The sequence below is a fragment of the Hyperolius riggenbachi genome, chromosome 2 (genome assembly GCF_040937935.1).
Source record: "Hyperolius riggenbachi isolate aHypRig1 chromosome 2, aHypRig1.pri, whole genome shotgun sequence".
Classification (NCBI taxonomy): Eukaryota; Metazoa; Chordata; class Amphibia; order Anura; family Hyperoliidae; genus Hyperolius; species Hyperolius riggenbachi.
In genome coordinates, this window is record NC_090647.1 from 326,084,263 (window position 1) to 326,099,256 (window position 14,994).

Genomic DNA, 14,994 nt, shown 5'->3' on the forward strand with positions numbered 1-14,994 from the left:
ATATGACAATTCCTATGACACCAGACGTGGCTACCATATTATGTTTAGTTCCTGAGAGGTGTGATACTTGGCCATGGCTTATCCCTGGCCCCCCAAGACTGGTATCAAAATGTCCGTCAAGAAACCCTGAATCAAATGATATTGTTCATATCTCTCATATAAACGCTATTCCTTAAACAGGCTAAAACTCATATACTACATTTCTTCCTAAGGCTGGCTATACGGCTCCGCTGTGTCTAAGCCCTGCTGTGTGGGAAGCTCGCTTTGCTGGGGCTCACCAAATGGTATCCTTTTCAAAGGGCATGTTCACACTCTGGTGTCACTGCCCATGAAAAAACGTCTTTTGATCAAGTTAATTTAAACAAACATGCCTTCACTGGTCAACAAACATACTTCATGAAAAGACTGCCTAGCAGCTATGAAAGCCAGAGACCCCAGGCTCACACCCTGCTGTACCTAGACATAAGATCATGATCAGGCACGTCAACGACAATCGGTGCAGCAAACCGATTGCGATTGCTTTCTCTTTTCTCATGGCTCTTCCGTGACCCCCTCTGTCCCTCTTCCTCTGCCCCTGTCCTCCCTTTTGTCTCTTTGTGCCCCCCCTCTGTTCATCCTTCTCTCTCCTGGTACTTCCTTTGTGCATCCTGCCCCCCCCCCCCTTCCTCTTTGTCTCCATCACTCCCCTGTGCTCCTCCTGTGTCCTCTCTCTCCCCTGGTCTCCCTCTATGCTTTTTTTACTACCCTGTGCTCCCTCTCTCTTCCTGGTCTTCCTCTGTGCATTATCCTCTCCCCTCACCTGCGCTCCATGTAGCTCTCTACAGTCTTTGTCCCTGTTGCATCGTTGCAGAAATTATGCAATTGGGACAAGTGTGATTCTCATAATGGTGGGTCATTCAAAACGTCAGACGTTTATAAAGGGAGGATCACCTGTACTAAGGGTGCACCCTTAGTATTAAAGAGTCCCAGATTCCACAATAAGTACCAGTCCTGGACCTACTGCCACATGTGTGTGTAGTTACACCCACATCTAATGCATAAAGGGAATACTGAGACCCTTCTTCTTGACATTGTGGTCCTCTCCTGCAGAGTGCTCTGTGAGTTGTTATGGACCATACCAGCTACTATGGTTCAGATGGCAGTGCCCCACAGTTGCCAGCTCAACCATCCTGGATTTCAGCATGCAGTAGAGGTTGAAAAAGCTTGGAGGAGCTACATGACTTTTTGGGTAAAAAAAAAGTTTAAACAAAACATGAAAAAACATGGAGACAAGAAGTGATGCGTGGTACTGAAGACAGCTCCATGCACAGGATCTCACTCAGAAATTGCCCAGCATCTCCCTTGCATCACTTAAAGAGAACCCGAGGTGGGTTTGAAGAATATTATCTGCATACAGAGGCTGGATCTGCCTATACAGCCCAGCCTCTGTTGCTATCCCAAACCCCCCTAAGGTCCCCCTGCACTCTGCAATCCCTCATAAATCACAGCCACGCTGCTGACAAACAGCTTGTCAGAGCTGGCTGTGTTTATCTCTATAGTGTCAGTCTGCTGCTCTCCCTGCCTCCTGCAGAACTCCAGTCCCCGCCTGCATCCCTTCCCTCCCTGCTGATTGGAGGGAAGGGACGGGGGCAGGGACCGGAGCTATGCAGGAGGCGGGGGAGCAGCTGAGACTGACACTACAGATGTAAACACAGCCTCACAGCATGGCTGTGATTTATGAGGTATTGCAGAGTGCAGGGGGACCTTAGTGGGGTTTGGGATAGCAACAGAGGCTGGGCTGTATAGGCAGATCCAGCCTCTGTATGCAGATAACATTCTTTAAACACACCTCGGGTTCTCTTTAAACACTCACACAAACATCAAGAGCAAAAACTCGGCAATTACACTTTCTGTAAAATTGCGTACAATGCTAAGGAGATAAATATACAATTTAAATATGTGTTTCCCTACAAACATAATTATCTATGAAAATGTTAATGATTCCTTAAGCTTTCTGTCTAATAATCTGACAAGGTCCTGAAATTTTGTTAGATCTTAAATAGACACTGAAGCGAAAAAAAATTATGATATAATGATTTGTATGTGTAGTACAGCTAAAGCCCCATACACACGCTCAACAGCGGTCTTTTATGCAGCACAATTATCAAGCAATTTCTGTTGTGAAACAGGTTGAACATCCCAAAAAAAGTTGCTTGCTATTGTTCAAAGAACTGATAAGACTGATAAGCTGTCAATCCAACAGTTGGGTTGACGTCTTATCAGTTCTTTGAACAATAGCAACAAGCAACTTTTTTTTGGTTGTTCATCTTGTTTCACAACAAAAGTTGCTTGTTAATTGTGCAGCCTAAAAGACCGCTGTTGAGTGTGTGTGTATGGGGCTTTAGAAATCAAACATTAGGAGCAGAGACATAAGTCTAATATTGTTTCCAGTACAGGAACAGTTAAGAAACTCCAGTTGTTATCTATGCAAAAGAGCCATTGAGCTCCACGACTTTCAAAGTCGCAGAGAGCTCTGTCTTCTGAAGCTTATTATCTCAGCTGTCAGTCACTGTATTTTCTTTTTCTCTGCAGAGAACAGGTCAATAGTTCACTGGTCTGCTCTGTAAAATCATTTAGAATGTGTGTAAACTGCAAATATTAGAGAATCATTCAATGTTATAAAAAAAAACACTATATAAATTAAAATAAAAATATGAGAATATTTTCTTCGCTACTAATATTCTAGTAAATATCCATACTACACAACCAATTCATTATTTCATAATTTTTTTACTGCTTCAGTGTCTCTTTAACGTCATTACAAGATTATAAAGTGTAACATATTTTTTGATATTGCAATGATTGGTGGTCTAATTCATACATTATTAAAATGTATGTTTTATGAACACTATTGGCCGGATTCAGTTCCATGTTTCTCCTATTTTCTTGCTTTCTGGTAGCTTAAAAGGCTTTTCATTGATAAGATGTGAAAATATCACCTAGGAGAAAACTTAGGAGAAATAGTGAATTGGATCGGACCCTATTTCTTCCATGAAAGCCCTATTTCATTTCTATTAAATAATCATGTGACAGCTCTGCCAGAAAGAAATTGGTTATCATTGTTGACACAGCTGGGTGAGACAAAAGCCCAGCAAGGGATTGTTTAAATTCATAGCACAATAAAGCAGATTTCACACAAGTCAAAATGGTATTTCATAATTAATGGCAACATTAGCTATAGCTTTGGGAATAATATAATTTGATTTAATCTATCATGAAGTTCTTACAGTTCATTGGACGAGAAAAATGATTGACATGTTAATATTTTAGTGTTGTCTATTCTTCCAAGGTACACGAAGATGAAGACTGCAACCAACATTTACATCTTTAACCTGGCACTGGCTGACGCCCTGGCAACCAGCACCTTACCCTTTCAAAGTGCCAAGTATCTCATGGAGACCTGGCCGTTTGGGGAGATCCTGTGTAAAATTGTGCTCTCTATAGACTACTACAATATGTTCACTAGCATATTCACTCTGACCATGATGAGCGTGGACCGTTACGTGGCAGTGTGCCATCCAGTCTGGGCGCTGGACTTTCGAACCCCATCAAAGGCCAAAGCTATAAATGTCTTTATCTGGATTCTATCATCAGCTATTGGAGTGCCCATCATGGTTATGGCCGTTACAAAAACAAACAAAGGTATGTATTAACTGAAGTATTGTCTGAATATTTCCAGAATATGAAAAAATTGTGACTATAGGTAACCTGTAGTGAGAGGACTATAGAGGCTGTTAATGTCATTCATTTTAAAAAATACTACTGGCCTGGGTGGCATTCTAATCCTCTGATGACACCTTCTGAATTGATCACCTAAAACAAGTATGCAGATCAGGTGATCAAACAAGTCTGACCTCATTGGCTGCTTACTGGTTCCAGATGTGACTTGGACAATGCTCAAGCTAAAAGATCAACATTAGAGCCACACAAATGACAGTATGAAGTGAGAGGTATATATGGCTGCCATATTTACCGTATTTTTGGGAGTATAAGACAGACTGGTATATAAGACGACCTCCCAACTTTTCCAGTTAAAATATAGAGTTTGGAATATACTCGCCATATAAGATTACCCCTCTTCCAACGCACACTAAATAAAAATTAAAAAAATCACATACTGGTGCTATATATAAACAGGTACTGGTGCTGTACTGTATGTGGTGCCCAGTATATAGGCAATTGACTGGTTGGATTGGTCAACTCTCCCTCTCCTTAAGGCCCGGTTCACACTTGCGGTTTAGTAAAAACCGCACCGGATGTCCGGACCGCACCGTATCCGGACCGGACCTGATCCGTACGGTTCCTATCCGGATCCGGTCCGTTTGCATCCGGTTTCCGTGCGGTGTGAACACGGTTGCGGTCCGGATCCGGTTTCTTAAGGAGATAACATCCTTTTAATTACCTGGGGTCTGGGAGGTCAGCAGAAGGGTCTGGGGTCATTGTTGGAGACAGGTGGACGTGTGGAGACCATCCGTGGATACAGAGACTGCAGTTGGGACCATGGATCCAGGCATTTACTCGTAAACCTGGGAATTCTCTCTGTTGTTACTCGTAAACCTGGGAATTCTCTCTGTTGTTCGCCTCCTTCAGCAGACATGTTGCTGGCAAAAAGAGCTCCAGCATGAAATCGATGCTGCCCCACTCTTCGCTGGGCCCATGTGGTCCCCATCCAAAATGCATAGGAAGTGGGGTAGAACGTCCGGTTTTTGTAGCCAGTGTGTTGTGCGCTCTCCGGCTCTCATTGCTTTGTATTGGCCGGATGGTGCAGTCCGGCTCCGCTCCGGATACGGCTGCCGGAGGAGCCGGACCAAAAAATAGCGCATGTTGGAACGGACGCCGGAGTCCGGATCCGGCCCGGATCCGGTCCGGCTCCGGTCCGGCAGAACGGACGCATGTGAACGGACGCATAGGCTTTCATTGCCATGCCGTGCGTCCGTTCCGTCCGTTCTGAAAGCGGTCCGGCTCCGGCACGGCGATTCCGGACGGCCACCGCTAATGTGAACCGGGCCTTAGCGGATCTGTCAGCTCTACCTGCCTCCCTGTTTGTCAGACCTTGCGCCTGCACCGCTTCACTACAGTCCTCAGCAGCGAGGTCTGAGAGGCGGTAACAGGGTAGGGCGGATCACCCAGCATCAATGACACCCGGCGTATAAGATGACCCCTGACTTTTCAGAAGATTTTCAAAGGTTAAAAAGTTGTCTTATATGCCAGAATATACAGTATTTCCTTTTATGCAATACCAGTTGCCTGGCAGTCCTGCTGATGTCTTTGGCTGCAATAGTGTCTGAATCACACACATGAAACAAGCATGCTGCTAATCTTGTCAGATTTTTGTCAGAAGCATCTGATGTGTATGCTTGTTCAGGGTCTATGGCTAAAAGTATTACAGGCAGATTATCAGCAGGGCATCCAGGCAATGTGCATTGTTTAAAAGAAAATACATATTTCAGCCCCCATATGCCTCTCACCTCAGGTTCCCTTTAAAAATACCACCACCATGTTTACCTTCATATTCTTCTCATCTCAAGTTTTCTTTTCATGTAGGTAATATGCTTGATACATTGATTATAATAAATACAAAATAAAGGAATAATGCACAGGTTGGCATTTGAAATACATGCAATGTTACATTCAATACATTTATTTTCGAAAATGGTTGAGCTGCTGACTGTAAATTATAAAGTCTTTAGATCCCAAGAAACACATTCCTCTTCTTCATCCTGTGTGCCACACCTCCACACTGTTCTCATTCCAGCCACTAGATGGCTCTGATTGCCGCCTGGAAAATGGTCTGTGCATTGATCTGTGATTAAGAATTGTACATCAGGCTCTAAAATTCTGATCAGCAGCACCTAGGGGCAGGAGGCTGCATTTGCCTCTTGTGAGTCAGATGAGCACATCAAAGAGCACTAAGGCCGCAAGTAATGAAAGAAGGAGAGGTGATCTTTTATGTATAGCATCTTATGACTTCTCAAATTACAGTGAGTGACTGATGTATTTTTTGATTAATTTAACTGGCATAAATCTACTCTATAATGTCCATATCCACTCCAAAGCATTTTTTTATATTGTTTACAGTTACACAAAAGTGAAAAATGTTATTCTTCATTTTGATGGCATAACTAAATGTAAGAGATCCCACAGCAAATTATTTATAAGGCCTGCGCTACTTTAGCTCTGTATTAAATGAATTTCGGGTTTGGAAACCTGTATCATTCCAATTAGCCAAACAAGTATTGTAATTAGTAGTAACACTGTTTTAATTGAGAAACCTGAGCTGTGTAAACAGTACTAATATGTATTTGTTTTTCTGGCTGGGTATGTCCCAGTGCTGTGGAGTCGCTGGTTAGCTCTCTAGCCCATATTTGGGAGACATCAGGGAGTTTCGGCATTGCACTGAAGAAATATAATAATCGTGACAGCCTTTTCCTGCACAATACAGTATCTTCTACAACTAGAGGCCCATCAAGACTTATGGCTAATTCACAGGGGTGACTTTTTACTTCCTTTATGTGCAAAAAGCAGGGAGCGAGTAAGCAGCAGATCATTAATGCAATGTAACCATGCATATCTTTGTACATCCCTGCACTGAGGCCCATTTCTGTTCATATGTTTTCCATATAATTGCAGCTATGTGCATTCTGGAAACACTTTTAAAATGTTTTATACATGTAAAATCAATGTGTGCATTAACTTGTGTTTATAAACATCTCATCCATTTCCATTAAAAACGGATGAGATAGTGCATTATGAATTAAACTGGTAGACATAAGAGCTAATGTTTTTAAATATACTGTATAAGAAATGTACATAAATAAATGTATCAGTTTTTATAATGAAGTGCAACACAAGGTTATACAATGTTTCTGTGTAATAAAGTGTGGTTACTGCAGAAGGGTCCCTACAGGGGAAATTTAACCTCACTTCCTGTCCTAATGACACCTAAGGCATTGCTGTGATCTGAGCTTCCTGTGTTGCATATGTGTAATCTTGGCACTTACAGTTTTGTTGATTTAGGCACTGGAGTGGTCAGTACCAAGCAATGCAGACAATTTACTCCAATGCTTCCTTTATCTTACTACACTCCACCCCCTTCCCCTCCAAATTTACACCTAAGCAGTCCAGTGTCCTAATCGACAGCTCCTTGATGGACAGGGTATGGCAAGTAAAGGCTGAGGTTACATTGACTGCTGTGCAATATCAACATCTGACACTTGGGTGATGGAGGAGTTTCCATGTTATTTAAGAGCAGGTCAGTTGCTGCACACCTGGCTCCAGCATTCCATTCATTTCAATGGAGCACCTGACATAGAAGATAGAAGACAGATTGGGTGATTATTATTTATTTTATTTATAAAGGAAAACATTTTACACATCGCTGGAAAATAAATAGATATACAGACAATGATAAATAGGGGTGACAAGATACAAATTCAGACCATTTAACTCAAGTCCATGTCAATCCATGGGAAGAGTGCATGATGATTGACTGCTGTAGGATACACTAGGAAGGGAAAACCCTGACAAATGCTTATAATCTAAGGGAGGGGGTAGGGACACACTAGGTAGGGGTTGCAGATTAAGTGTTCAGCGGAGAGGATCAGGGCATAGTGTGACATACATTTTGAGGACTTGTTTGAAGGTGTTGAGGTAGAGGGGGAGTCTGATGGGTGGTGGAACAGAGTTACAGAGAGTGGAGCAGCACTAGAGAAGTCCTGCAGTTGTGCATTGGAGCGGGAAATGCACGGGGTGGTCAGGCGAAGGTTGCTAGAGGATCAGAGAGGGCAGCCAGGTATGTATCTGTGGACGAGATCAGAGATGTAGGTCTAAAGTCGTGAAAGTTTGACCAGTCTCATTTGGTTTGCAATCTCAGTAGGTAATTCTATTTACCTGACACATAAAATTCAGCTCCCAGCAAGCGCCTAGGTGTCAGGGATACAGAAACACTATCATTAGTTTTAAATGCCTAAGTGGTTTACTTTAAGAGTGGTTAAAATGTGTTTGAGCTTGTTTGTGTTTGGGATAAGTGAAAAGAAAGAGTAAATCAGCTGCTAACCAATACCCATCTCTTACTCTTACTCTTCTACAGTTGGTGCAACAGCTTGCACACTTCAGTTCCCACACCCGGACTGGTACTGGGACACCGTCACTAAAATCTGTGTCTTCATTTTCGCTTTTGTGATTCCAGTCCTAGTAATTACAGTGTGCTATGGGCTAATGATTCTTCGCCTGCGTAGCGTACGCCTCCTGTCTGGCTCAAGAGAGAAAGATCGTAACCTACGTCGCATAACCCGCATGGTTCTGGTTGTGGTGGCTGCATTCATCATTTGCTGGACCCCCATCCACATCTTTGTCATTGTGTGGACAATGGTGGACATTGACAAGAGGAATCCCTATGTTGTGGCCAGCTGGCATTTCTGTATTGCTCTGGGATATACCAACAGCAGCCTGAATCCAGTTCTCTATGCTTTCTTAGATGAGAATTTCAAGAGATGCTTCAGAGACTTCTGCCTTCCCTTTCGTTCACACTCTGATCAGGGCAGTTTCAGCAGAGCCCGTAACACCACCCGGGATCAAGTATCCACCTGCACCCAGTCACATGTTCCAGACAAGCCGGTATGACTAGACATGGATGGCCGAAGGAGGGGATCCCGAGGCCGCAGAGTAGAAGACCTGAACTCTGAAGTCACTCAGGTTACCAGTACGACTGAATTTTAGCAGGAGGATTTACTGTGTCCATTTTTAGAGGCAACCCAAAACACTAATCTACTGTAACTCTTTCCAATGATATCCATTAAATTTTGGACTTCTACAGAGTCCTTCAGTCTTTTTCAACAGAGCAGACAATCAGATTTGTCTTTTACAAATGAATCTTAAGTGACTTCAGATCCAGCTGCAGCTGGAGGATTAAGAGTTTACTAATGATATTGCTACCTATGTTGCTTCCATAAACTTGAAAATACTAAGTTGAAAACAACGGTCCAGTTAGTGAAAGCTCTTGCCGAAGAGGCAAATCCAGTGTACGAATTATCCTACTGATCTCAGTTTAGCTACTCCTGACTTTGCCTTCAGCCTGTCTTCCAACATCTACAGGAAGGAGGCTTATTCTTAAGTGAAACTATTCAAGACATGTGCAGAATGAACACAGGCTTTCTGATCTTGTGATACAAGTACAGGAATAAAGGCATCTGCTTCATAGAAATGCTTCAAGAGGAAAATGTAAACTTTGAGCACTGGTCTGGGTTTGAGCACGACGACTTTGTTAAATCTGGATTTCTGGGACTTATTTTCTGAAAGGAAGCAATAAACAACTTAACTTGCACAAAGAACTTACTATTTAATATTAGCAACATATCTGTATACAGAACAAATAGGAAAAGTTGTAGATTTGCTAGATTTCACAAAAGAGTACACGGAACCATATGGTAATGATATATATATATATTTTTTATCTTTACATCGCAAGACAGATGTTTGAAAGACAAGGATCAGCGAAGGGTAATAAACACAATATGAGAACATTGGTAAATATTATTTCTAAGGTTTCTTTTCTGATCATCTGTAATGAGTCCCTTCTAGTGGCCCTTACTTAAAAACAAAAGGTTTCATGGTCACATTCTAGTGCAGTACAAATTTAAAGTTAAAAAATGTTTGTTTTAAAATGGTTTGGACAAAAGGGTCCTGGCCAGGGGCACAACTGCATATGAGCAGATCAGGTGTTTTTGTGGCTACACATGTTATGGGTGTGGAGATCCTTAACCACTTGCGGACCGCACACTGATACCGTGCGGCGGCAAAGTGGTAGCTGGAGGACCAGCGACGCAGATCTGCGTCGCCAGGTGCCTCCCTAATTAATCAGGAAAGGCCGCTCGCGTGAGCGGCCGTTTCCTGTTAGATCACGGAGCGGGTCTCCGTGAATAGCCTGCGAGCCGCTGATCGCGGCTCGCAGACTAAATGTAAACGCGGGAGACGTATGTCTCCTTTGTTTACATTGAACGGCGCTTCTGCGCAGCAGCGCCGTAAGGCAGATCGGCGATCCCCGGCCAATCAGCGGCCGGGGATCTCCGCCATGTGACAGAGGACATCCTGTCACAGGCTGCACAGCACGGATAGCGTCCTGTGCAGCCCAGATCACCAGGGGGGACAGGTAGGAGAGGGAGGGGGCTGGGAATTCCGCCGCGGAGGGGGGCTTTGAGGTGCCCCCGCAACATGCCTCTCCACCGGAGCGATCAGACCCCCCTGCACATCATCCCCATAGGGGGGAAAAAGGGGGGGGGGGGCGATCTGATCGCTCTGCATGCCACCTGATCTGTGCTGGGGGCTGCAGAGCCCACCCAGCACAGATCACAAAAAACAGCGCTGGTCCGTAAGGGGGGGTAAAGGGTGGGTCCTCAAGTGGTTAAGACCACACTTGTTTTATGACCCTTGCAAGATGGACTGTGAGGGTCAAAAGGAGTAGGCAATGGAAATTGGTGTGATCCTTTAAAGTTTTGCTGGGGGCCCCCATGTTTTGTAGTTATGCCCCTGGTTCTGGCTCCTCAGACAAGCAATTGAAGAGAATCAGGGGAAGTGCTTCACTGTGATCTCTCATGGATCTCCCAGGATAGAGCAGTGAAGCTCTAACTTTGAATCTCTGCCTAATGCTGGGTACACACAATGGGTTTTTTCGGTCGATTTTCAGTCCGATGAATTTCCGATTGATGTCCGATTCGACTCTGTTATCTTTTCTTATCTATTTCCATTTACTTCTATGAGAAAATGATCAGAAAAAAATGATCGGAAATAAGATCGTACATGTTGGAAATTATCTATCGAACCATCTATCTAACACAAAATTGTATGATGTGTACCTAGCATTAGCTAGGCAGAGTAGTAGGCATTTCCTGTCCAGCATTTTTAATTTATTTTTTTATTTAAACCATTGATTTTTTTCTACTTGTGCTGCAGTGTGACACAGCTAAATAGGTGGATTTGTACTTTGTACTTTAAGTCTCCTTTTAATGGTTATTATGGGGTGCTGACAGAATTAGGTTATTGTAAATGAGATGTAAATTGTGGTATGAGCTGATTAAAGAAAAAGCGACATCCAGCTAATGATTACACACATGTACACATTCCTATGAGCAGGTCTGTTTACAAAAAGTAAATAGAATGCCATAAATATAGAAAATTGTCTCAAAAATCCTCACTTTAACCTTCCTTCAGTAGCTGTGAATGTTGCCAGCAGGACGACTGGTTTGTTGTGTCACACAATGGAATAGCAGATGTTTGAAGATCATCCTATGTATGCAGTTGCCTTATCTTGCTGACATGGTTGATTTGGAATTACTCAGTTTCCTGGACATAAAAGACATTATTTTTTACGTCCTTGGATGATCATAAAATGATTACACAGCATCATATCATCCATTGCCTTTTACCAAATAGATCCATTTTTCATTTCCTGAATGAATGTCTTGAATGAAAGTAATATTACAGAGTACAGAAGATTTGTTTTATTGTAAAGCACCCTTTATCATACAGACATGAACTCTGGCAGGCTTAAAAGCTATTCTCAGAAGTAAGTTTTATCTGGTAAAGGAAGCAATGTCTTTTTCTTTCTATTAAAGTATTGTACAGTAAAGAGCAGGGAATTTGCAGTGTGTGCTTATGTCCAACATCCCGGCAGGTGCATTAGCTTCTCTGCACAAGGGGATGTTTGAAATGAACAGCATGAAACATCACGGTTCACTGCACATTTATTAATTATATTTATTTATATTTACATAGCACCATCATCTTTCATTGTCCTCTACATAGCACAAAACACATAAAAGGAAGGCTAGATTGACATGAATGGCTGGTGATGATTTCACTACCAGGGCCGGCCCGCCCATGAGGCGGGGTGAAACTTTTGCCTCAGGCGGCACTTCTGGGGGGGCGGCACCCGCCCGTCCATGTGTGTGGGGGGCCGCCCGAGCTGGAGGGGATAGCGGGCAGCAAGGGGGTATTTGGCCTAGCGGCGGGGAGGGGGGTCGGCCCCCCCCCCTTCCTCGCCTGGGTCCCCTGTCCTCCGCTCCCCTCCAGCTTTAAAAAGTTCCGTGCTGGCTTCAGCTATTTGTAAGAGGCAACGGGCGGGGATTACTCACCTCTTCCTCGTTACAGGTCAGCGTGCGCTCCACTGACGTCACTTTCTGCTACGCCGCTAGGCCCAATACCCCCTTCCTGCCCGCTATCCCCTCCAGCTCAGGCGGCCCCCCACACCCACGGCTTGGGGGGGGGGCGGGGGCGATTTCTTTGAAAATTGCCTCAGGCGGCAAAAAGTCTAGGGCCGGGCCTGTTCACTACTACGGCTGTATGTGCAGTGTGTACAGGTGGCTGAAGGTATGGGGGGGGGGGGGGGGGGGGGGGGCAGTGGTGCTGCTGTGAAGTCTGAGCACTGTTGTACCCAATTCACTACCATCTGAGTCAATGACAATCAGCAACCGCTATGGTAACTGCACAGTTGTTAAAGAGACACTGAAGCGAAAAAAAATATATGATATAATGAATTGGTTGTGTACTATGAATAATTACTAGAAGATTAGCAGCAAAGAAAATATTCTCATATTTTTATTTTCAGGTATATAGTGTTTTTTCTAACATTGCATCACTCTATAATATGTCCAGATTACACAACACTCAGCATTCAAAATGAGTCTTTCAGAGCAGTCTGTGAAGTAATAAACTCTTCTCTGCTAGAGGAAAAGTAAACAGTTCAATTACAGTTCAGATAATAAAAGTCAGATAACAGCCCTCTCCACGACCAAGTTGGTTGGAGAGCTTAATAGCTTTTTTGCATAGAGATAACAACTGGAGTTTCTCAACTCTTCCTGCACTGGAAACAATTAGACTGATGTATCTGATCTTAATGTTTTTTTTCTTAGCTGTACTACACATACAAATCATAATATCATCATTTTTTTTTCGCTTCAGTGTCTCTTTAAATGCCCAGCATTTGGTTGCATGTAAAGCAAGAAAATAGCTGCTTAACCATGCAGGATCCATCTATTTAGGCTTAAAGCAAACCTGAACTAAAAATTAAAAGTCAAGATAAACATGCACATGTCATACTTACCTCCCGTGTTGTCTACCCATCAATCTCTTTCTCCTCTCCTGCATCCTGTTTGTCCACTGTGATCAATGGAATTCTCTGTCCTCCATTTTGAAAATAGCCATTACCCCATAACAGCTTCCTGGTAAGCACACAGTTAAACTGTAATATCGTCCACTTGAGCCATAGGGAAACATGGACAATACCTTGCTCATCAGTTGTCCTTTCAGTTATAACTGACAGAAACTGATATACAACTACAGCAAATCTTGTCACAACTGGAAGGAATTGTAAGAAGAAAATGGTGAGCTTCTGAGAGGAACTGACAGTGAGGTAACTATGTAATATAATATAATGCAGGTACATCATGTGTTTATTTTAAAGAGAACCCGAGGTGGGATTTAATAATGTTAGTAGGGCACAGAGGCTGGTTGTGCACACTATCACCAGCCTCTGTTGCTGTATAGTGTGCCCCCAGGCCCCTCCCCTGCGCTCTGCTGTCCCCTGTAATAAAAACCGCCATGCTAGCGACATGCACCTTGTCGCTAGCACGCTGTTTACCTATGTGGTGCCATTCAGCTCCGCTCCCCACCCGCGTCCCTTCCCTCCCACTGATTGGAGGGAAGGGACGCGGGAGGGGAGCGCCAATATAGAAGAGGTGGGGAGTGGCGCTGAATGGCACCACATAGGTAAACAGCATGCTAGCGACAAGGTGCATGTCGCTAGCATGGCGGTTTTTATTACAGGAAACAGCAGAGCGCAGGGGGGTCCTGGAGGCACACTATACGGCAACAGAGGCTGGTGATAGTGTGCACAACCAGCCTCTGTGCCCTCTTAACATTATTAAATCCCACCTCGGGTTCTCTTTAAAGGGAACCTGAACTAAGTAAAATTATTTAAAATAAACACATGATATAGCTGCAAATGAATATTACACTCTTACTTCGCCATCAGTTCCTCTCAGAGCCTCACCATTTTCTTCTTACAGTGATCCCTTCCAGTTCTGACAAGATTTTATCAGAACTGAAATATACCAGTTGCTGTCAGTTATATATCAGCTGCTGTCAGTTACAACTGAATGTGTAAGGTAATGTCCATGTTTCCCTATGGCTCAAGTGGGCAATATAACAGTTTAACAGTATGCTGACCAGGAAGCTATTATGGGGTAATAGCCATTTCAAAATGGAGGACAGAGAATTCCATCGATCCCGGTGGACAAACAGGACGCAGGAGAGGAGAAAGAGATTGATGAGCAGACTACATGGGAGGTAAGGGTGACCTGTGTATGTTTATTTTGACTTTTTATTTTCAGTTCAGGTTCTCTTTAAGTAATTTTACTCGGATCAGGTTCACTTTAATCTTAATAAACACACACTTATAGTTCAGGTACAATAATAGCAAGAACACACAATGTTGTTTAGTTTAAAGGGGAACTGAAGAGAGAGGTATATGGAGGCTGTCATGTTTATGTCCTTTTAATCAATACCAGTTGCCTGGCAGCCCTGCTGGTCTATTTCTCTGCAGTAGTATCTGATTAAAACCAGAAACAAGCATGCAGCTAGTCTTGTCAGATTAGACTTATAAGTCTGAACCACTGAAACACCTGATCTGCTGCATGCTTGTTTAGGGGCTATGGCTAATAGTATTAGAGGCAAAGGATCAGCAGTGCTGCCAGGCAACTGGTATTGTCTAAAAGGAAATAAACATGACAGCCTCCATATACCTCTCTCTTCAGTTCCCCTTTAAACAAGGACAAGGGAGAAGACAGTAATGGGCTGGAATGCAGGTAAGGAGTCAAAGCATTTGTGATCCCTTTACAAAATCTTCCCATCTTTACTGCAATAGATGTGAGAAGTTCTGTGGCCAGCATAAATAATGCAGGT

At 43.4% G+C, this 14,994-nt stretch overlaps 1 protein-coding gene across 11 annotated transcripts in view; it reads left to right on the top strand.

Annotated features, from left to right (window-relative positions):
- The window catches only part of LOC137546613 (delta-type opioid receptor-like), a 146,807-nt gene extending 134,910 nt beyond the window's left edge, over positions 1 to 11,897 (top strand). For all 11 annotated transcript variants that reach the window (XM_068269277.1, XM_068269274.1, XM_068269273.1 and 8 more), the window contains 2 exons: positions 3,329 to 3,681; positions 8,129 to 11,897. In XM_068269277.1, the coding sequence (XP_068125378.1) occupies positions 3,329 to 3,681; positions 8,129 to 8,661 (886 nt within the window). In that variant the 3' untranslated portion in view covers positions 8,662 to 11,897. The remainder of the gene's footprint in view (positions 1 to 3,328; positions 3,682 to 8,128) is intronic.
- The last annotated feature ends 3,097 nt before the right edge of the window (positions 11,898 to 14,994 follow it).